At 42.4% G+C, this 20939-nt stretch overlaps 1 protein-coding gene and 2 long non-coding RNA genes across 4 annotated transcripts; 2 read left to right on the top strand and 1 right to left on the bottom strand.

Annotated features, from left to right (window-relative positions):
- Window positions 1–1663: 1663 nt before the first annotated feature.
- LOC135091467 (uncharacterized) lies at window positions 1664–20850 on the top strand. The gene is made up of 10 exons (XM_063989127.1): window positions 1664–2200; window positions 13374–13577; window positions 13785–13965; window positions 14102–15153; window positions 15878–16032; window positions 16544–16697; window positions 17635–17759; window positions 18303–18392; window positions 18776–19003; window positions 20046–20850. The coding sequence occupies exons 1-10, from the start codon at window positions 2173–2175 to the stop codon at window positions 20436–20438; spliced, it is 2610 nt and encodes an 869-aa protein (XP_063845197.1). The 5' UTR covers window positions 1664–2172; the 3' UTR covers window positions 20439–20850.
- Window positions 6144–8973, top strand: LOC135091468 (uncharacterized). The gene is made up of 3 exons (XR_010262516.1): window positions 6144–6449; window positions 8024–8150; window positions 8721–8973. It is a non-coding gene; the product is annotated as an uncharacterized LOC135091468 (long non-coding RNA).
- LOC135091469 (uncharacterized) lies at window positions 9195–12898 on the bottom strand. Of its 2 annotated transcripts, none has more exons than XR_010262517.1 (3): window positions 11998–12898; window positions 10109–10406; window positions 9195–9480 (listed from the first exon to the last, which is right to left on the bottom strand). It is a non-coding gene; the product is annotated as an uncharacterized LOC135091469 (long non-coding RNA). The 2 variants fall into 2 exon arrangements; XR_010262518.1 differs by having other exon boundaries at window positions 12057–12895.
- Window positions 20851–20939: the final 89 nt, after the last annotated feature.

Genomic DNA, 20939 nt, shown 5'->3' on the forward strand with positions numbered 1-20939 from the left:
TCTCTCTCTCTCTCTCTCTCTCTCTCTCTCTCTCTCTCTCTCTCTCTCTCTCTCTCTCTCTCTCTCTCTCTCTCTCTCTCTCTCTCTCTCTCTATATATTTAAAACATATCCACGTTGGATGTAAAACTATAAAAAAAAAACATTATTTACAGTAATTACATAAAGGTATAAATATGAAATTCACACTCAAAAAAAAAAGCACAATAAGTATATATACAAGAAGCTGTGTCTATGAGTGTCTATGTGTGGAGCACTAGCGAGGACAGGAGGGTTTCCCGCCACCTGTGGGCAGCCAGCTTCACTTGATGTGTGGACATGTTCGGTACCAGGGGCGTGGCTGCCGTGAACATGTTCCACAGCCGTAATGTCCTGGCTGTGAATGTGCGCTGGTGCTGCCTGGAGTGTGAACGAGGTATCTCCACCATCTCGACGCTGCAGAGGGCAGTCCTCGTGTGCCTCTGCACGGCTCTCTCTTGGTCTGTTTATTTCTGTTTTGCCTGTTTGTCTCGTTGTTGTTGTTGTTGTTGTTGTTGTTGTTGTTGCTGTTCATCTTGTTCTTGTTCTTGTTCTGCTTCTTCTACTACTGTACTTCATCCTCTTTTCTTTTGTCCCTTTAGAAGTAGTAGTAGTAGTAGTAGTAGTAGTAGTAGTAGTAGTAGTAGTAGCAGCAACAGCTGTTTCTTCTTTTTTCCTCCTCCTCCTCCTCCTCCTCCTCCTCTTCCTCCTCTTCCTCCTTTGCCTCCTCCTCCATTTTCGCCCCCGCTGCTGTCAGTGAGTTCGTGCTTCGTGTGTCTTCATTATTCACGTAACGAGGCCGTGGTTGTGGGTGTGTTGCGGGGACGGTGTGTTTAGATATGCTTGAGTGCGTGTGGCGTGGTATCGCTTACCAAGGCTGCGTAGCTCACTGGGTATTTAGAGGTAAAGGTGTGTCTTGTGATATGCACGTGCTGTTTGGGTTAGGAAGTGTTATGTCAATTGGTAACATTTTCTGTCTATTGTTTTGTTTTGGGTGCTCCCGTTAAGAGTTGTTGTGACCTTTCTCTCTCTCTCTCTCTCTCTCTCTCTCTCTCTCTCTCTCTCTCTCTCTCTCTCTCTCTCTCTCTCTCTCTCTCTCTCTTACCTTTTTGGGTCTCATTTATCCCATTCCCTCGTTTTCCCTTTTTTTTTTCTCCTTTCCTTGTTCAACTATACCTTCCGTTCTTCCTCTCTTTTTTACCCTCTCCTCCTTTTCTACCTTTATCTCCTGTTTTTCTTATTTACCCTACTTTCCCCCCATCTCTCTCTCTCTCTCTCTCTCTCTCTCTCTCTCTCTCCTCTCTCTCTCTCTCTCTCTCTCTCTCTCTCTTTTCTTTTGCCATCAGTCTTATTTCAGATGCTCCGGTTAAAGGTCGCCACATCAGAACATTCATCTCCATCTTATTCTGTCTTCGGCGTCCTCCTCTGTCACACCCATTGCTCGCGTGTCCTCCTTCAGTGCATCCATAAATCTCTGTAGTAGTCTTCCTCTGTTTTGGCTATTATACTCATTACGTATTCTAGTGTAAATCCCTTTTTGTCTTATCATTTAATAACTATCACTTAGTATCCTTATACGGCTACTACGTACAACTTGTTTATTTATCACTAATCTCATCTCTTTCAGAATCCTAAAGGCAAACAGTCTTTCATACGAGGGAGATCATATACTCTCTCTCTTAAAAAGTTGACGAGGAGGAGAAGAAGTAGGAGGAGAACGAATATGAAACTGAGGAGGAGATGGTGGTGGTGGTGATGGTGGTGGTGGTGGTAAAGGAGGGAAATTTTGAAACAAGGAATAGGAGGTAGAGAGTAAAGGGCATGTCTGCTTCTCTCTCTCTCTCTCTCTCTCTCTCTCTCTCTCTCTCTCTCTCTCTCTCTCTCTCTCTCTCTCTCTCTCTCTCTCCGTGCATATAAGACATTCCATAATCTATGCATTTCTCTCACTCACCACCTGTGTCTTCCTTGTCCACGGAAAGTAACCCCCTTCATCTAGGCTTCTCCTCCTCCCCCCATTCCCTCTCCCCTACTCCCCGTACTCCCCCTTCCCTGACGCCCCACTCTCTCCCTCACTGAGCCTTCCTTTCCCATTGTATATTTAAAAGACATGACACTACCGCAGCTCACTCTCTCCTCGTCACTCCTCACCGCCTGACATGGTTCGCTTCCTCCTCATTTGGGCAGGTGAGGCGAAGTGGCTCTTCCTACCTGTGCCTGAGACTTTTGTTTAGTATCAGCTTTAGGTTTAGTATCAGCTTTAGGTCTTTTACTGTTTATTTCTGCACTGCATTCCATAATCATAAGACACTCTGGAATATTTCACTTTGTTCTGCTTCTAAATGTTATGCTGGCTACAGGTTGTTAAATGTATTCTTTATCTTTTCCTTTCTTTCTTGTAAATTTTTGCAGTGATTTTGTACAGTGGTGTTAGTGTTGTGACTGCTGTATATCCCCGTGAAAGGATTAAACATGCGTCTGTCTGTTTTATTTATTTATTCTTCTTTTTCTGCCTTCTCTCTTCATCATACGAACTATTTATTTATTTATTTTTTTCACTCGCCACAAAAATTATTAGTCCGGTTCTCATGAGTGTTTTCCTCATTGACAGTGCAGATTCCTTGTTAAACTATCACTGGAATCATGAAAACACCATTGAAAACTCTGGTAATTTTCACTAAAGCCTGTTAAAGGTAGTCGGGATGTTTGAGAATGTCTTCCTTTACATCTTTCTTGGAAATAGATGAGCTGCGTTGCTTCCCATCACTGACTGACATACTGAGTCATAATCTCTATGAACTTCGTTATTAACCTGATTCAGGCTTCGTATCAGGGTAAACATTCATTTAGTTTCTTTTGTGTGTCTTTCTGAGCATAACCGTGAAAACATTAAGATGGGTTGGTAGTAATGGGCAGATCTTAATTTTCTTCTTTTTAACATACTCATATATGAAGACCGAACAATGATAATGGGTAATGTACTTCTTTCTCTTTTACTCAACATTGTCACAAAAAATACTAGAACTCAATAGCGATAACGGATAATATATTTTTTCTTTGTCTCTCTCTTTTTTTTTTTTTTAACATATCTGCGGATTGAAATTGAACAACGGCAATGACTAATGTATTTTCCTCCAGTATCTCTCACTCACCATTACTGTGAAAGAGACTAATACTGTGTACCGATAATGGCTAATGTCTTTATTTTTGTATATATTCATTATGACTGGAAACTGAAATTGATCTGTAGTAATGACTCATGTCTAGTCTTCGTGTCCTTAATATAAACATGAAACTTATCAGTGATAATGGATTATATCTTTTCTTTCCTTGATTTTCTTCAGCATAACCACGAGAAATATTGCCAACGAACGGTGATAATAACTAGTAAACGGCAATGTTGTGCACATATGTTACTAATGTTACAATTAGATATGTACTGTAAGGATGTGTTTACGATGAACGTTATTTACTTCATCCCAGTGTGTGTTGTGCAGTAATCGTGCAGAACAAGAAGGTGAAGGGACAGTGATGGCTTGCACAGACTCACACGGACTGATCTCAAGAGTCTGCATCACGTATCGAAAAAGAAGATAATACTAATACAAAAATCTGAAAATAAGCTTTAGTGAATAATAAAATAGAAAATAAAAAAAATCTTAGCGAAAGAACAACAAAATAAAAGATGGTGGTAATACTACAACTACAGGGTGCCCCACAAAAAAAAAAACGGAAATTTTAGATCTACGTTATGTATTTTACGCACGCATTTTACCATGTATTTTACTGTGCAGCTGCTCACGGAAAGCATTTTGAACATCACATGTAACAATTGTGTTTTTGTTCTGCTTTAACAATATTTCTGTTAACAACAACTGTTTTCTGTTTCCAACAATTAGATAAACTATACCAAATTTCCTGTTTTTTTTTTTTTTTTTTTTTGTGAGGCACTCTGTAGTAATAAATGAATATGAAGAAAGAAAAACAAAAGAAGAAATAACATTCACTTTACCTGCCTTGCCAATAGCAACCGAGCGTTGCTTGCATACCTGACATTAACTGCAAATATATCAACGTATAGATATAAATAAATGTTATAGTAAGAAATATTGCAATTAGCCATGACCAGTAATTGATGTAACAAAACTGACGTTCTCGAATAAATGAAATTTATAATATTTCAGCATTGGTAAATTGGACGATGTGTGGGAAACTGGTGAAAAAAGGCTAATGACAATCGCTGCTGCTGGTGACAGGTAAAAGTCCTCCACAAAATATGGTAATAATAAGGGCAAATATGCAGACAGAACAATGAAAATTAAAACGAGCTAAACCACACCTTGAGTTTGTTTGCTCGTTTGTTCACTTGTCGGTTTACTTGTCGTCGTTGTTAGATATGTGTTCTGGTTTCATTTCATATTTTTTTCTCCCTCTAAAAGTTACTCGCATTATGAAATTATTTTGCGTGAAAGTTAAGCTCCACGATATTTCAACAGCATTTGAAAAAAGTTGTAATCATTGCTTTTATTTTTTTTTTATGAGGCCTTCATGTGACAGTTGTTATTAATTATTGTATTTATCACGAATCTCTCTCTCTCTCTCTCTCTCTCTCTCTCTCTCTCTCTCTCTCTCTCTCTCTCTCTACCGAGCAAGGTACAAGCAAGAAAAAAATAAATAAAAAAGATAAAGAAACGAATATACGAAAAAAAAAGAACATGGATCTTAGGATTCGAGAGAAAGAAAAAAAGTCTTCTCAATATTACAATAAGCCAAGCGCAAAGAAAGGCTAAATATTGGATAATGGTAATATTAGAAAGATACTCGAAAATGAAATATCTGAAGCGTTTAGAAAATATACATTGAAAGTTTGCAGAAAGATCCTCTAAGACAAAATAAGTAAGACAACAGAAAAGAACCATGAAATAGACAAACTTATAGAAAAGAAATAAGTTGAAAAATACAAATAAAAGGTCAGCACCATAAGAAGATAAAAACAAAAAGCTTCGAAATAAAAAGAAAAAGAAAAAAACCTAGAATATAAGGAAATAAAAAGTCAGAGAAGAGAGGGATAAGAACAATGAAATAGAATTACCAAAAAAAAAAAAAAAGATTAAACGGAAAGAAAACAAATCATGTATCTAAAACTATTTTGCTTTTGATTACCACCACCACCATCATCGTCATCACCATCATTATCACTATTCACCGCCATTATCCCTCAAATCCTAATGCATTCTGTCCCTCTCACCTTTTCCTCACCTGGCGCCATTCGATAACGAGCAGGTTCTTCTTTATAAATGACTTAATGAGATTTCCACTCGGATTCTCACCTTCCGGAATGAACCGCCCGTAATGCCTCTCCTCGGCCCTTGTCTGCGCGGGAAAAGAGTGCATGGAAGCGCTTTTGCACTTTGTCGAGAGAGAGAGAGAGAGAGAGAGAGAGAGAGAGAGAGAGAGAGAGAGAGAGAGAGAGAGAGAGATTGTCGGAAATCACTCAGGCATTTAGCAATCAACGATACCTTGCATAAAACACGAAGGCGTAATTATGGTATCACAGTAACCACTCAATATTTTAATATTTTACTGCGTACTGCTCCAGCATGTATTACGTGTCTGAGTGCTGCAGGGAAAGATCTCCATGCTGACATACAAGCATTCTATTAACTCAGACTAATCTTCTCTTTTATCCCCTTCACTGGTAAACTGTGGAACTCTTTTCTTTTCTCTGTATTTCTTCCCTCCTACGATTCGTAATTTCAAAAGAGGAGTAACAAGACACCTCCGGAACTAAATTAGTCCACTTTTTATATGTACATTTTTAACTTTCTTTAACTTTTTGGGAGCGGCTCCTGCTTTTTTGCTCCTTAAAAAAAAGTTAGCAACGTTAGTAAAGTGTTCGTTTATAATGAAGACCAAAAACGTGGTGGTCATAATTACTTTGAACATATAAATTGGTATAATAGGAAAACTGCGCAGAAAAAGAAGAAATTTCATTAATTTATTACTTTTGGGATAATTGCTGATCAAAAAAGGTGCATGGACCAACGAATCTATGAAATTATGGGGTGGTATTTATGGACCATTTTGTGGTGCGCACGAGACGAGACTCGAGATGAACTATTTCGTAAACAAGACATTGCGGGAACGGATGGAACTCCGGGAAATGTAAAAAGAAGGAAGCTAAACTGGACCGTGGAGGAGGGTCTCATCCTTGTTAATGCCGTCTAGGAATTGCATCTTATAGTCAATGGTCGGTTCAGGCCATAGTTGACCAGTGCAGATAAGAGAAGGGCGTGGGAGGAGATCGCAAGGAGCATAAATGCCGCCAACCAGCACACGTCCAGGACGTGGGAGGAGGTGGAAGTCAAATGGTTTTCCCTCGTTTCCAAGACAAGGAAAAAGGTGAATTCCAAGAGATTTGAGTTCGATCAATCAGGTGAGAGTTATTTTACTTAAGTGACAAGTACATTTTGGATATAATTTTGGGTAGTGGATATAGTCTTTTTGTTAAACAATATTATGATAATGTTGCCAGCTGTATAGTATTTCTGTCAATGATAAGTACTTAAAATTTATGGTAAATCTTATTCCTCTTGTTAACATCTTTGTGCCATTCAAACATAATGTCTCCTCGTTTCCATGGCCTATCAAACCACCCTTAGCTCTCCTGAACCCTAAAAAAAAAAAAAAAAAAAAAAATGGCTTGCTCATCATATAAACACCAGAGAGCGGTGCATGGCAGACACTATCCTCAGGCCTTGATCACTTTAACAGTTTAATTACCATTATTGAAACTATAGCACCACAGCTCAGTCTCAATATGAATCGTCCTTGATTGACTCCAGTACCAACCCTAAGCTATTCCATTTCTGTGTCAGACATAAGAAGGTTGGTCAGCCCTCGGCAGGACTTCTACTGACTAGGGAAGGGGAAATGACCAATGAATGCAAAGTTATGGCTGACATGTTAAGGCTTTTGCCTCAGTGCTTCAAGATCATTTGCCAAACCTGGCTCAACATCAGTCCTGTGACAACTCCATCTCTAACAATGAGTGATCAGTCCACTATTAAAGATTATCTCAAGTTTCTTGATGTCTTCTAGCATGGATCCTGATGGCATTCATCTCCACTTACTCCAGTCTTGTGCCAGTCAACTTGCATATTTAAATCCTCTTTAACATCAGGACATTTTATGGATTTATGGAAGTTTCTAACATTGTTCTCAATTTTGAAATGGGCCCCAGAGCAAATCCTCTCAACTATATAGACCATTTAGCTTGATATCAGTTTGTGTTCAGACCTTAGAACAAACTGTGACACACCAGCTTTATCAATACCTTGAAGATGAGGGAATTATTTCTTAATCTTAGTCTGGTTTTAGGCCTCATCACTCAGTGGAAGACCAGCTGATATTGACACATCATAACCTAGGTTTGTCCTGTACTAAGTGGGTACCCCAGGGGTCAGTGTTGGGTACTATTCTTTTTCTATATATATTAATCAGGTTGTACATGATTTATCTTGTGGATATAAAATATTTGCTGACGATTTAAAGTTTTATTTGTTAACTGTCATTATGTTTCTTCAGCATTTTGTGATATTGCTTGACTTCAGTGTAACATTAACTTGATTTGTAGTAGACTTGAACCTTGGGACTCAAATTTAACACTAACAAATGTGCTGTTCTCCACTTCCATCACTTCTATGTGGACTGGACTCTTCTTGGGCAGTACTCATCTTATTACAATAGCTATATTCAATTAAGTTTGTGCAGTCTTATATTGAACTTGGTATTATGGTTGATCTAAAATGTATTTTAGGTACAAAAATATAATGTGATTATCATTTTGTGTTGTTAGAGCCAGCATAAACATTATTCTATTTCACCATGAATGTACACACAAACAGGGCCTAACTAATGTAGGGGGTATTTTGTGAGAACAGTACCTTTATAATTTATGTTAGTTTGTTGCAGCTGTAACATTACTGTATTACCGTTCATTCCCTGAAGGTGATCGTGGTCCAGAAGCTCTCCCCCTTGACCCTGTGGAGAGCAAATTAATGGAGTTGTTGGGGGATAATTTTATTGTTGAGGGCATTCTTCCCTAAGACTTGGATCTCATCTATCATATATCACAGTAAGTACCTACTAGTATATCCTTAAATTATTGTAACCAGAACAGAGATTTCAGCATATCAGTGAAGGTTATTGTAAGGCGAGATGCTTGGTTACTGGCAAATATTGTGTGGATATTGATTTGGGTTGATTAGGTTTTAATTTGGTTTAATTCTAGCACTCTTCTTTGTTCTTTTTTGATTGATTTATTCTGTTTACAGAACATTTGTACTATTCACATGATCTGGTTAAATTTAATTAGCATGGAGTACATTAGGTTAGGTTTAGATTTAGGGAGGTTAAAAGTTGAGGCTGTAGAGGGATGCGCTTTGCTGAAAATTTATTAGTTATGTTTGTTTACTTTATTTTAGATTAGTTATTTAAGTTATGTTTGCTAAGCATTACATATTGTGCAAAGAAAATAGCTGTTGAATCACTTACTTGTCTGTAGAAATATTGCATGTTAATGGAAATTTGTCCCAGAGTGTGGGATGGAATTGAAAGATTCTGACTCAGACTCTGGTTGCAGGAAATCATTAGGTTATGACTCCAACAACAAAATAGATATTGAATTAAATTTCTATAATTCTAGGCATAATCCAAGAGATGGGGGAACACAGGAGCAACACCTCCAGGCCCAGCAGGAGGAAGAGGCTGAAGGAAAACCAGCCTCAGCAACTAGTAAAAAAACTAGTTATGACAAACTATTATTATATAAGGAAGAAAAAAAAGAAAATTGAAATTAGAAAAAAAAAAAACTTACATTACTAAAACTAGAGAAGTCTATAGAAAAGACAGAAGAGGAAATAAAAAGGAAAATGGAACTGCATAAACTAGAGTGTGAATACTCTAAGTCAGTAATATATGGTCAAGTCACAATCTAGTTATCAATAAAGGAAAGCAAGGAAACTAGCTTTATATCCTTAACACTTTATTTAAAGACTAAATAAAAAAAAAAAAAAGAATAACAGGAGCATCTTAAGTGTCCTCATGTACAGCTGCTGGGATAACTTGACCCGATTTTTTGGAGCAAAAAAGCACGATGCTATAAATGTGTGTGTGTGTGTGTGTGTGTGTGTGTGTGTGTGTGTGTGTGTGTGTGTGTGTGTGTGTGTGTGTGTGTGTGTGGCATTTTCTACTATATCACTATCTATACCTTCCCTTTTAGTGAGTGACGATGACACGCTGCAAATTAAAGTGGAACAACAATGAAAAAAGCAGAGAGAAAACATAAAAAAGCAGTACATTTAATTATAAGAGGGACAGACTGAAAAACTGAGACTACCCCACCCAAAAGTGGATCTTTGGGACACCTTAGGCTGGGAGCAATGCAAGAACTTCATTCATCCACACTGAAAAAGAAGAGATATTTCCTATACTATTATCCACCTCACACCTTCCTAGAATTGGCTCACTCACCCTATGCATGCTTCTCTCCTCTCAAAGACCATCACCTTATTTACTCAAGCATTCACCTTCATTTTCTGCCTAACATATGCCACTGAAGTTCCCTTTCACTCACTGACAATAAAACAGTGTCATCAGCAATTAGATATGTTACAGCACCCCATTTCACTCCATTTTCATTCACCCATGCACTAATTTTTCCCACTTTAACTTTCATCTCCCCCATATAACCATGTGTGAATATATTAAACTATTACAGAAACAAGTCACATTCTTGCCTCAATCTTGTTACTATAGCAAATCTCCAAGCTCCCCTTCCACCCTTACAGATGTACTGGCATACTTACAGAAAGCCTTAATTTATTCCAACAACAGTCCTGTACACCATAATGTTAAGAATATCTCATAGGGGTTTTTTATCCACCCTATCATCATATGCCTTCTTTAGGTACATGAATGTAAGTAATGCTAACACTGAAGGCTACTGAAAGCATAGCCCACAATAGCTGCAATCAAGGACTAAAGGGCTCATATCCTTGGCAGTAACCTTGTTGAGAACACAGGAGCACTTACTTGAAGTGGAGATTGGCAATGTAATCTTGGAGTGGATGCCCATTTTGGGCAGCAGGTCTAGTTGGATTTGGCTCCATTCCTCCGCCTTTGTTGGCTTCAGCTACACCCTCCGTCTTGTACTCAGGCAGTGGAATGTTTTCCTGCTTGTGATGTGGAGAATTATGCAGACACAGACAATCTTGCATGTCTTCTCTGGGCTGAAGCGCACTTCACAAAGAACATGAAATATGTGTTTCAGCTGCCCAATGGTGCTCTCCACAATACACCATCCCCACGCATACACAGCATCTTGTGGAATCTGAAACATTCATAACTTGTTCAGGATGCAATCAACAACATTAATTTTGTGTCACTAATGCTAGATCACAGTAAATCCATTATCTTTACTAATTTGTCATGGAAATTAAGTTTCTGAAAAGCTAATATCTTCCCCAGTTGTATGTGACGTATGGGTCACACAACTTAGTATTTACTTATTTAGTTAATTTTGGTTATTTCTTGGTTAGAATTTGGTTAAGTTAGCCCAGTAGGGTAAGGGTTACATGCAGCAGGGTTAGGATCCAGCAGGGTGAGGTTAGATTGAGGCCTGCAGGCTTAGGATCCTCAGGGTTAGGCCCTGCTGATGGGTTAGGTCCCTCATGGTTTGGTTAGATTAGGTTTCTTTTAGGTTAACTTAAAACAGATCAGTAGAATAATATTAGCAAAAATAGGTTTGCATTCCTTTTACTTGTTATAATTGGCTTGTAGAAAAGGAAGGGGAGTTAGATATGGTGTTATCAGCCAATGCTTTCATGGACATCCACTATTCCCCAGCATGTACAGCAGTATCCTCCTGGGATTTCATTTTGTACAAACAGTAATTTACAGCCTGATTCATCCAAATTCCTAGCATCATACATTGACCCAGTCCACCTTGCCACAATGTTAAGTATTATGTGCGTAGCATCACACACCACTTCTTAGACTAAGGGAGCAGTGTGTCAGTCAGGAGCAAAGCCGGCAGGATATTAGGATTCATCAGTAGGAGTGTAACAAAGAGAAGTGCAGATATTATCCTCAAGTTATATTTAGCTTTAGTTAGGCCACATCTGGACTATGCAGTGCAATTTTGGACATCATATTATAAGAAAGACATAGATTCCTAAGAAGTAGTGCAGAGGATGATGCTAAGATGATTCTGGGACTGAGAGGATTACCGTACAAAAATGGCTGAAATGACTCAACTTGCATTCTCTGGCGAGAAGGTGCGCGGGGACATGATAAAAGTATTCATATTGGTAAAAGGAATTAATAAGGGAGACACAAGTGACATTCTTTTAGTAAACAATCAGGAAAGAACTCAACGTAATAAATACAAGCTAGATAAGTTTAGGTTTAGGAAAAAGCTTGGTAGGAAGTTTGGAACTGGTCCAGGAAGAGGGAGGTGGATGAGTGGAATAAGCTTAACAGTCATATGGCCAGCGCCAACACGCTCGGTAATTTCAAGGGAAGGTTAGATGATTATGTGAATAGGGGAGACAGGTGGTAATGAGATGGTTGACTGGTGGGGAGAAGGATAAAAGCGTCCGTTCATGGTCAGTACAAGAGTTGCCCAGTGTAGGCCAACCGGTATTTTGTAGTCTCCTTCATTCTTATGCTCTTATGTTCACTTGAACATTTATGTTGTGGTAGCACTTTCTTTTGACATATAAAATGTTAATTTTCACTGGGAGACACAATTCTAATTGTGTTTTTGTCGTCTGTAGCTGCCACAACACCCAGAAACCCATCGAATTTCATGAATTCGTCGTTTTCTTTGCATTTCTTGCAGTGTGAGTGGAAACTTCATAAAAAAAAAAAAAAAAAAAAAAAAAACTGACAAAGAAGTCTGGGTCAGCTAGTGCATTTACCGTCTGGGTAATCATACGACTGATTGTAAGCTGTGTTGTCCCAAATTCGTCACACTTACATTGTTGCAGTTTACCAGTGGTTAAATGACTTTCCATAAGAGCCACCTTCGTCTCAGGACTCGACTCAGCGGCGTATTTCTTGTCTTCTGAAGCCTGTCTCTCACCAAGTCTGTCACTGCAACAACAACACAATCGATTCGAATCTCTTCCATTTCCGCGTCGTCGTATTCTTGAAAGATGTCTCTTCTGGACGATAAGGGCGCTGCCCGACTGGTTGTTGTCTTTAGTCCGCCATCGTCACGCATAAAAGCTGTTTGTCAAGAGTTAAAAGTCTTTCCTGGGACTTTCATCTTAATAGACCCTAACAGGTTTTGTGAATACACTGCTGGCGCTTAATATGAGAGTGGTAGTCGTAGCAGCCCTAAACTACAGCAGTGTTTGCTAGGGTTTACACATTTTACTTATACGGCTGGTACTGTCCCCTAGTGGTGAACCTAAACGACGCACGAACATGAAAAAAAAGGTAAATATATATTACCCGAGAAGGCATAACGACAGAAAAAAAAGTAGAAAGAAAAACAAGACAACAAAAAAACAAAAAGACGGACAAACAGATATAAAAGCAATAAGCAAGATTACCAGAAGACATCGCTGGCTGATAAGTCAAGAGAAGAGTACCTAGACGGAGACGGAAACATGACCTATTGATTGTTGTGTTGTTTCATGTTGCTGAATGTTACTGTGGTGGTGAACATTTGACGCGTAATGATAATTGTTTGAGTCTTCAGAGAATATGGAAGTTATTTTATTTATTTTTTTGCAATTGATATATGAGTTGTGTAGCGTTAAATATTCGGAGGTAAGTCTGATGTACTTCATTTTAGCGAAGGAAAGCAAAAAAAAAAGAAAAAAATATATTAGTGTGATATTCATTGCATTTGATTATCTGACCTAAGTAAGTGTGCGACATTGCAAACAACGCCCTTGTTCATGATCACATTTTCTTTACTGTTACCATTCATACTGCCTGTTACTCACAAAAACAATTCTCCAATCCATACACCCACGCAGACACATAAATTCTCCCCAAACGCCATAAATTCATATGGATATTTACTCTTGGAAAAGACGCCGAGCAGCAGCAATGTGTGTGTTTACCCGCCGTCATTTGTTGTTGTTGGCTTGGCAGCGCCGGCACGCCTGGATACATCAAAGGGAAAATAATTCACGTGTCATAAAAAGCCCCACAAAATAACAGCACTCTCAGTACATCAACATTATGCAACGGTGTTCTGCTGCGTTAACTCTCTCTCTCTCTCTCTCTCTCTCTCTCTCTCTCTCTCTCTCTCTCTCTCTCTCTCTCTCTCTTGGTGCAGGCGTGGCGGCGGCGGCGGCGGTGAAAGTGCTGGTGCTGCAGGAGGACGGGGTGATGACTAACCAGTCGTGGGCTCAGAGCTCCGTCACCACCACGCCCTCGCCCTCCGCCTCCGCCTGCATCAGATTCAAGGTTTTCTTCTTCCGCCCTCTCACCCACGTGTTCTCCCTCACATCGAAGGAGGAAAGTAGGGAGATTAACGGAGGTGTGTGTGTGTGTGTGTGTGTGTGTGTGTGTGTGTGTGTGCATGAGATGAAATATTTTGTAAAAAAAAAATGCATGTCATAGCATGCACCTATGAATTACGAGCACGCCTGGCAAGTTTTGTTTTATCTTTCTCTTCCCGTGTTCCTCCTTCCCTTCCATTTTTTTTCTTCTTTCCTCCTTCTCTTCCTCCTCCTCCTCGCGGCAGAGATCTTCGTGGACTACGTGCGGCCCATCGTGTCCGCCGCCTTCTACTTCCTGGGCATCTCGCAGCCACTGCAGGTACTCACTTGGTACCACTACTGCCTCACCTATAACCACACCGCGGCGCAGATCTCCGCTTACCTGGACGGCTACCTGCAGGGCGTCATTTCCAGGAACACCTCTAGGTAGTGTGTGTGTGGGTGTGTGTGTGTGTGTAGACAACACCAAACCATCACTGAGTGGTGTGTTGCCGGGAACAGTGCCTGCTACAGAGACCCCTACTTAATCTCAGAGGTACCCAATGAGTGTATCTTCCGACAGGTGGTTCGCCGAGGCCACTCTGGTGCTGGGCCAGTATAGCCTCGAGTACCTGAGCAGCTACACAGAGCAGCGCAGCTTCAGTGGACAGCTGACGCACGTGGGCGTGTGGGGCCGCACCCTGACGGGGTCGGAGGTGGCTCAGATGGCGGACTGCGGTCCCTTCCCGCCCGGCACCTCCATCAGCTTGGAGCAAAAGTGGATCCTCAACAACGCCTCCTTCGTCGACCTGCCGGAGGCGGAGGTCTGCGAGAAGAAGACCAAGTCCAGTTACATCAAATTCATGGCAATGCCATATGAGGCTGCGCGTATGGCGTGTGCTGGCGTTGGTGGACACCTGCCCGTGCCCGAAAGTCTGCAGCACGCCCTTGAAATCATCGACGTCATGAGTAAGCCGCCCGTAGTGAAGATAATGTGGGTCGGAGCCACGGACCATTTACAGGAAGGTGTGTACGTGAAGGCTCATAACCAGGAGGTGATGGAGTGGTTCAAATGGGGCAGCAATGACCCCAACGGCCTGCAGTGGCAGAACTGTCTGGTGATGGAGCCAGACTTTCTGCACGATTACCCTTGTCACGTGAATCGCGAAGCGTTGTGTTTCCTTGCGGAGCAACGAGAGTGGACGCTGAAGGGTCCGTGTGAGGAGGACACCGCCAACTACAAGTACAGCCTGACACACCCTGACAAGGGCCAGCTCGTGTTCCGCGGCTACTACCAGTACGAGATCGCGGAGGAGGGAGAGGCGTGGTTGTGGAGGAACGTGATCACGGACACTATCGTCGCGCGCCTGTCCTTCGCGGAGGCGCGGTGGCCCATGGGTCGCCGGAACTGGACCATGGAAAGCGAGGTGTGCGAGAAGAAGGGCGTGCAGGTGCTGCAGCTGAGCTCGTGCACGGGAAAGGAGTACACATGCAGGGACGGCTCGTGCATCCCGCGGCTGCAGCGCTGCGACCGCCGCCCGGACTGCCACGACGAGAGTGACGAGCAGGAGTGCCAGCTGGTACGGCGCCCTGTCGGCTACCACCACACGCTGCCGCCGCCCAGCACCGTGGCAGGTGAGTGGCGTCTCCAGGCCGCGGCTACCACCACCTGCTGCCGCCGCCCAGCACCGTGGCAGGTGAGTGGCACCGCCAGCCCGCGGCTACCACCACACGCTGGCGCCGCCCAGCACCGTGGCAAGTGAGTGGCGCCGCCAGGCACGAGCAGGCGAGGCAGGGAATACTTCTACTCTCTTCTCAACTACGCATGTCCCTGCCACCAGTCGTGGAGAGGCGAGAGAGAGTGAGTGGGTGAGAAGCGAGGCGTGAAGGGGATGAGGTAAAGCGGTTTAAAATCAGAAACGATAATGGTTTTCAGTTTGGCTAGAATCCCGAATGTCCATCAAGGTAAGTTGCTCTGTCGGAGATTAACAAAATGGTGCCACGTTAAACTAAGTTTTCTCAGTATTTAACCTTACATGTTTACTTGTATTTAAAAAAAAAAATACACTGATGTGTAATTATATGACACTCCTGACTTGAACGGCAATGTTTGAGCAATATTCACCTTTCTATCACTTGCCAGGATTGTGTGAACGACCTCTTATTTTGCTCTCATGTCTCACAGACTTGCAAGGCATCACATTGTAACACCCAAAGTACACCACCTCATCGCCTCATCACTGTCTTAGTAACACGTCCTCTTCTATCTTTTCCAGCACCATCGTCTTCCTAGAATCCTCATCGAATCGCCACACACACTCGTCCAGTCGTCCTCCTGTCAACTTTGCACTTCTTTCAGGCTCTCCTCTGCTTGTCGGCTTGAAGATGAAGCTGGTGAGTCTCTCCCTGAGCGACAAAGACAGCTACCTGGAGGTCACCTACCACCTCAACATGACCTGGATTGATCTCAGATTGCACTTCTACAACCTCAAGGCCGCGTCCAGACTCAACCAGGTGATTTAATTTGTGACTGGCCATGATGATGATGACGACACTCACACAATCACTGTCACTACTATTACTACTACTACTCTTATTCCTACTACTCCTACTACTACTACTACTACTACTACTACTACTACTACTACTACTACTACTACTACTACTCTTACTCCTACTACTACGACTACTACTATTACTACTACTCCTACTACTACTACTACTACTACTACTACTACTACTACTACTACTACTACTACTACTACTACTACTACTACTACTACTACTGCTGCTGATGCTAGTACTACTACTGCTACTACTACAAGTTGCGGGTACTACTTAATTAAATCTAAAAAAAAACAAAAAAAAAAAAAAACATTCAACAAAGTATCATGATCCCTTCTCAAAATTGAAACCTCACCTAGTGTATTCGCACACCTGTACACACACACACACACACACACACACACACACACACACACACACACACACACACACACACTGAACTTCCCCCACACACTCACAGGTGCCCGTCACTGACCACGGCAGCCTGTGGACACCTACTCTCACGCTGATCAACGTGCGGGGAACGGAGAGGACGAGGGTGGATGACGAGGCTGTGCTCACTGTGCACCGGCGAGGCCACCCCCTGGAGGATGATCTCTCGGTGCCTGAAGACGGTAAGACGTGACTTCGGGCCTCCTCACAGTTCCATCTTCCTGTTTGTTATCTCATTTCCTTCCTCATACCGTGTTGGTTTAATGATGATGTGTAAGAGAGAGAGAATACACACAATTGGTGGCAGCAGGTTGCATTACAGTAAGATGGGACCTTACCTCTTCACAGTAGCATCTTCCTGTTCATCATCTCATTCCCTCTCTGATACCGTGTTGGTTTACTGATAGCACGTGAGGGTGAATGCATACAATTGTTGGCATTCAGGTTAGATCGTGCGCTGAACAAACTACGGCAAGATAGGACATCTCATCTCTTTACAGTAGCTTCTTTCTGTTCATCATCTCATTCCCTGATAACATGTTGATGAAATAATGACGTGAGAGAAAATGCACGCATGTGGTGGCAACGGGATTGGATTTCGCGCTGAACATACCATGGCTAACTAGAATTACGGAGCTGCTGACTATTCTTTCCCTTGTTTTCGTTTCTGGAAAGACGTAATTTTTTCATTCATTCAGTAATAGTAATAGAAAGCAGGTAAAGTGAATAGAAAAGATCACAGCTTCCAAAAAATATGTACAAGAATCCATTATTAAGTATCAGTTCTTTTTAATGAACATTCTTTTATGAGAAAAAAGAAAGAAAGGAGAAATAAGGAGAGCACGGCCACATCTTTATAATATTTTTCGTAGGTATAGTAGTTATAGTAGTAGTAGTAGTAGTAGTAATAGTTGTTGTTGATGTTGTTTTTTTGTTTTGTTGTTGTTGTTGTTGTTGTTGTCGTTGTTGTTGTTGTTGTTGTTGTTGTCGTTGTTATTGTTATTGCTGTTGTCGTTGTTACTGTTATTTTTATAGTTGTTTAATAGTGTTGATAATAGTGATGGTGACAAGATGCTCTAACTAATAACTGTCTTCTCTTTATCACCTCTCCTGCCGCAGCGGACGTTTACTTGGGCGTGGAGAATCACCTGAGCGTTGAGAGGAAGTACACCTCCCACTTCCTGTGTGATCTTAACCTGGAGCTGTACCCGTTCGATATCCAGAGATGCTACATGGAGATGGAGGTGGGTGGGGAGAGAGAATTCTTGCTCTGTCACATTTATGTTTTCGTTTTACATTCTCCTCCTCCATCATTCTCTTCCATCATTTCTCCTTCTACCTGTCTAGTTCTCCTCCCCTCTCTGTCTGTAAGCCCTTTTATGACATTTCGTTGAAGTGGATCGTATAAAAGGTGGCGGAGTAAAATTGGCTGTGATGTATGAGTGTGGTGCACTGTGTCGGTGCGGTGTGTCTGAACCGTTCCAGTATTAAACGAGAGCAAGGAAGAAGAAAGTGCTTTTCATCTTTCTTAGAGAGGGGGAACTTTTCCTTTAATGGATGAAGGGACTTTTTATCTTACAGCGCCAGCGAACTTTCGTAGTAATCTTGGGCAACCTCTTACCACGCACCTCTGAACACGAGTTACCAGTGTACAAGTATACAAGGCTCCAGCATATGTAGAATATGGTTCTTTCGTCCAAACCGCAAATAATGCACAAACTATCAGTTCTAATTTTTACTCAGTCCATGAAGCAAACATGAGCGTGATGCCAGCGTCTGACCACTAGGTGCTGTCAGCCGCCACGGACTTCGTGAAGCTGAAGGAGAACGTGTCTGACGTGACGTACGTTGGCGCGGAGCTGCTCATTGAGTACACGGTAAGGCCGCGATTGTGTTGTTTATCCACCTGCAACACCACAGCGACAAAAAAGAAAACTTTATGCAAATGCCTTTTTCAGCAAAATATAAAGAAAAAAAGAAAAGAAAAAAAATAGACCTTTTAAACCTTGTCTGTTCCTTTGTTGACGATTACACTAGGTCTTGTCGGAACAAGCTCAAACTGGGTACGCATATCAACTATATCACTTTTTCGTTGTCTGATGAACGACGCTTTTCTGGCTCGAGTCAGGGAAATTTCTCACTTATGTGATAAAAACTCTTTAATCATGGTGTCAGTGTACCTAATTCATACTTATACTGTGATAAAAAAGCAAAATGAAAATTATCTTTGTTTTCTTAAAGGAGGGGTTGTAACCTGCAGGTGGTGAGCGTGGGCCTGACGGTGAACAACAGCCACACGATGGCGCAGGCGGAGGTGGAGGTGGTGCTGCAGCGGCGCGTCGGCTACCCCATCATCTCCATCTACGTGCCCACCGTCATCCTGCTCATTCTGGCCTACCTCTCCCTCGTCTTCCGGCGGGACAACTTCGAGACCCGCGTGATGTCCTCCCTCACGGTGCTGCTCGTGCTCGCCGCGCTCTTCACGCAGGCAAGTTCCCGATCCTCATTCCCTGCCTCGTCAGAAGTCTGCCTTGGTGCTTCACTTAACCCGCACTCGCCCTACTTACGCCCATACTTCTCCGTACTAACTAGATAGTATTTATGGCATTCACGCGAACAACACTCACAGTGTCTGTACCCACAGCCTCCTCTCACCCAATGATTTTTTTTTTTCTTTTTTAGCACAGAATCCACATCCCCGCTAAAGACAATCCGCGTCCTATGCTCACAGTGAACTCCTGATAGATTCTTCACTTGTATTGACAATTGTCAATAGTCAACTCAAACATTCACCATAAGAAAAGTCTTATTCCATTACATGTTTCTGATTGTACTGGCACGTCACATCACTAATGTAAGGCGGAACGGGTAGAATTATTCCTGGGATTCATTAGTTGAAGAGATGTGAAGTGTACGTGAGGTGTCTTAGGAACTGGATTCGCATTTGTGTTGTCAGTTTTAAAGGTGTGTTGCTGCCAGCCATCGTGTCATGGGGCAGGCGCCGTGTGCCACGTGACCATGGCTTGGCCAGTGTGGGATGACCTCGCTTCGAGAAGTGTGTACCTAATTAACCAAAATCTTTTAATCTATTGGTCTGGATCAATCGCGACCCCATCACTTCATCACTCATATTCAGTTTGTCGCCCACACTCGTCCCTGCCTCACCTCACCGGCAGGGCAGCTGCCCCCTGTGATCCGCTCAGTCTTGTGCGCGCCATTCACCTTTCTTCAGTTACGTAGATCCTTTCAAAGTTTTGTGTACACACGCCTGTCTTTTCCACATCCCCCTTACACCTACTATAAGCGCTTCTGCACCCATTCCTGCATTGACAAGTATTTTCAAAGTGGAATCCGCATCCACAACATTTTAGCACTGTACGAGTATATCCACGCTCGCCCGGCATTGTAGACACTCGGAAGGGCCACACCTCCTTGCTAGGCCTCAGGCCTCACAGACCACCGCTGCTAGGTGCTGCCCTGCCTGCTCCCTGAACACGTCACCTCAACTTTGCTCTTTCTCTCTCCCTTAGACGTCCACGTCGCTGCCCAAGACGTCGTACTTCAAAATGGTGGACGTGTGGCTGCTGTTTTCTATCTCTGTCATCTTCTTCGTGATCGTCTTCCATGTGATTATCGACATGGCCGGGGAGGGGAAGCTGACCGGAGACTTTTCCAGGATTCCCACCACCGTCAAAGTGACTCCCATTGAAATTAATGAAAAGTTGTCTTCCCCGCCCTTCAGCCCTCCCCTGCGCCCCAAGCCACGCCAGATGATGCTCCACAGATTACTGTCCGCCGGCGGGAACAGTCCCGACGAGAGGAAACGCCTCCTCTCCGATAAACTGTTCCGACAGGCGCTCATCTTCATCCCATCTTACTTCATGCTTTTCAACGTCATTTACTGGATCTACATCTTCGCCTGAACGCCTCGTTCTGTGCCCGCCTCCCACTCTCCGGACTCTTATACTGTATTCCCTTTCCCAATGAACAGTTTACTTTAGGGATGTGGCAGTCTTTGTCGTTTATCCGTATATGTTCTCTCTTCGCCAGTCCCGTCACAGCTTCTCCGGGACGAGCCGAAGCGATGCCGACGACTGATGCGAGACTGAAAATATTCGTCTGTGGAACTCAGAATTACGTTTAAAAAGTCATGTGCAATTCTAATTTCGTTAATCTTTCGCATTCGCTGGAATTACGCTTAAACATTTTTCTTGTCATCTTTTATGAGAAATTGCATTTATATAAGTTTAATTTTCGTTAACAGAAAAAAAAACTAATTCACATGATGTTTTTTCTATTCCCATGTCAATTAGTATGGTTATCGATAAAATATTGTCTGCCGATCTTCTCTTTTAAGTATCCTCAACCAACCGACAGAGGGCGATGTTAGCCTGACGCGCAGGGGGAGGGTGGGACAAGGCAGG

The sequence above is a fragment of the Scylla paramamosain genome, chromosome 37 (genome assembly GCF_035594125.1).
Source record: "Scylla paramamosain isolate STU-SP2022 chromosome 37, ASM3559412v1, whole genome shotgun sequence".
In the NCBI taxonomy this organism is placed as follows: domain Eukaryota; kingdom Metazoa; phylum Arthropoda; class Malacostraca; order Decapoda; family Portunidae; genus Scylla; species Scylla paramamosain.

Excerpts from the sequence above, each read along its gene's own strand:
- LOC135091467 (XM_063989127.1), top strand. The coding sequence starts at position 2,173 with ATGGTTCGCTTCCTCCTCATTTGGGCAG. Across the intron at positions 13,578-13,784 it reads AAGTAGGGAGATTAACGGAG|AGATCTTCGTGGACTACGTG; the intron begins GTGTGTGTGTGT and ends TCCTCGCGGCAG. Across the intron at positions 16,033-16,543 it reads CCGCGTCCAGACTCAACCAG|GTGCCCGTCACTGACCACGG; the intron begins GTGATTTAATTT and ends ACACACTCACAG.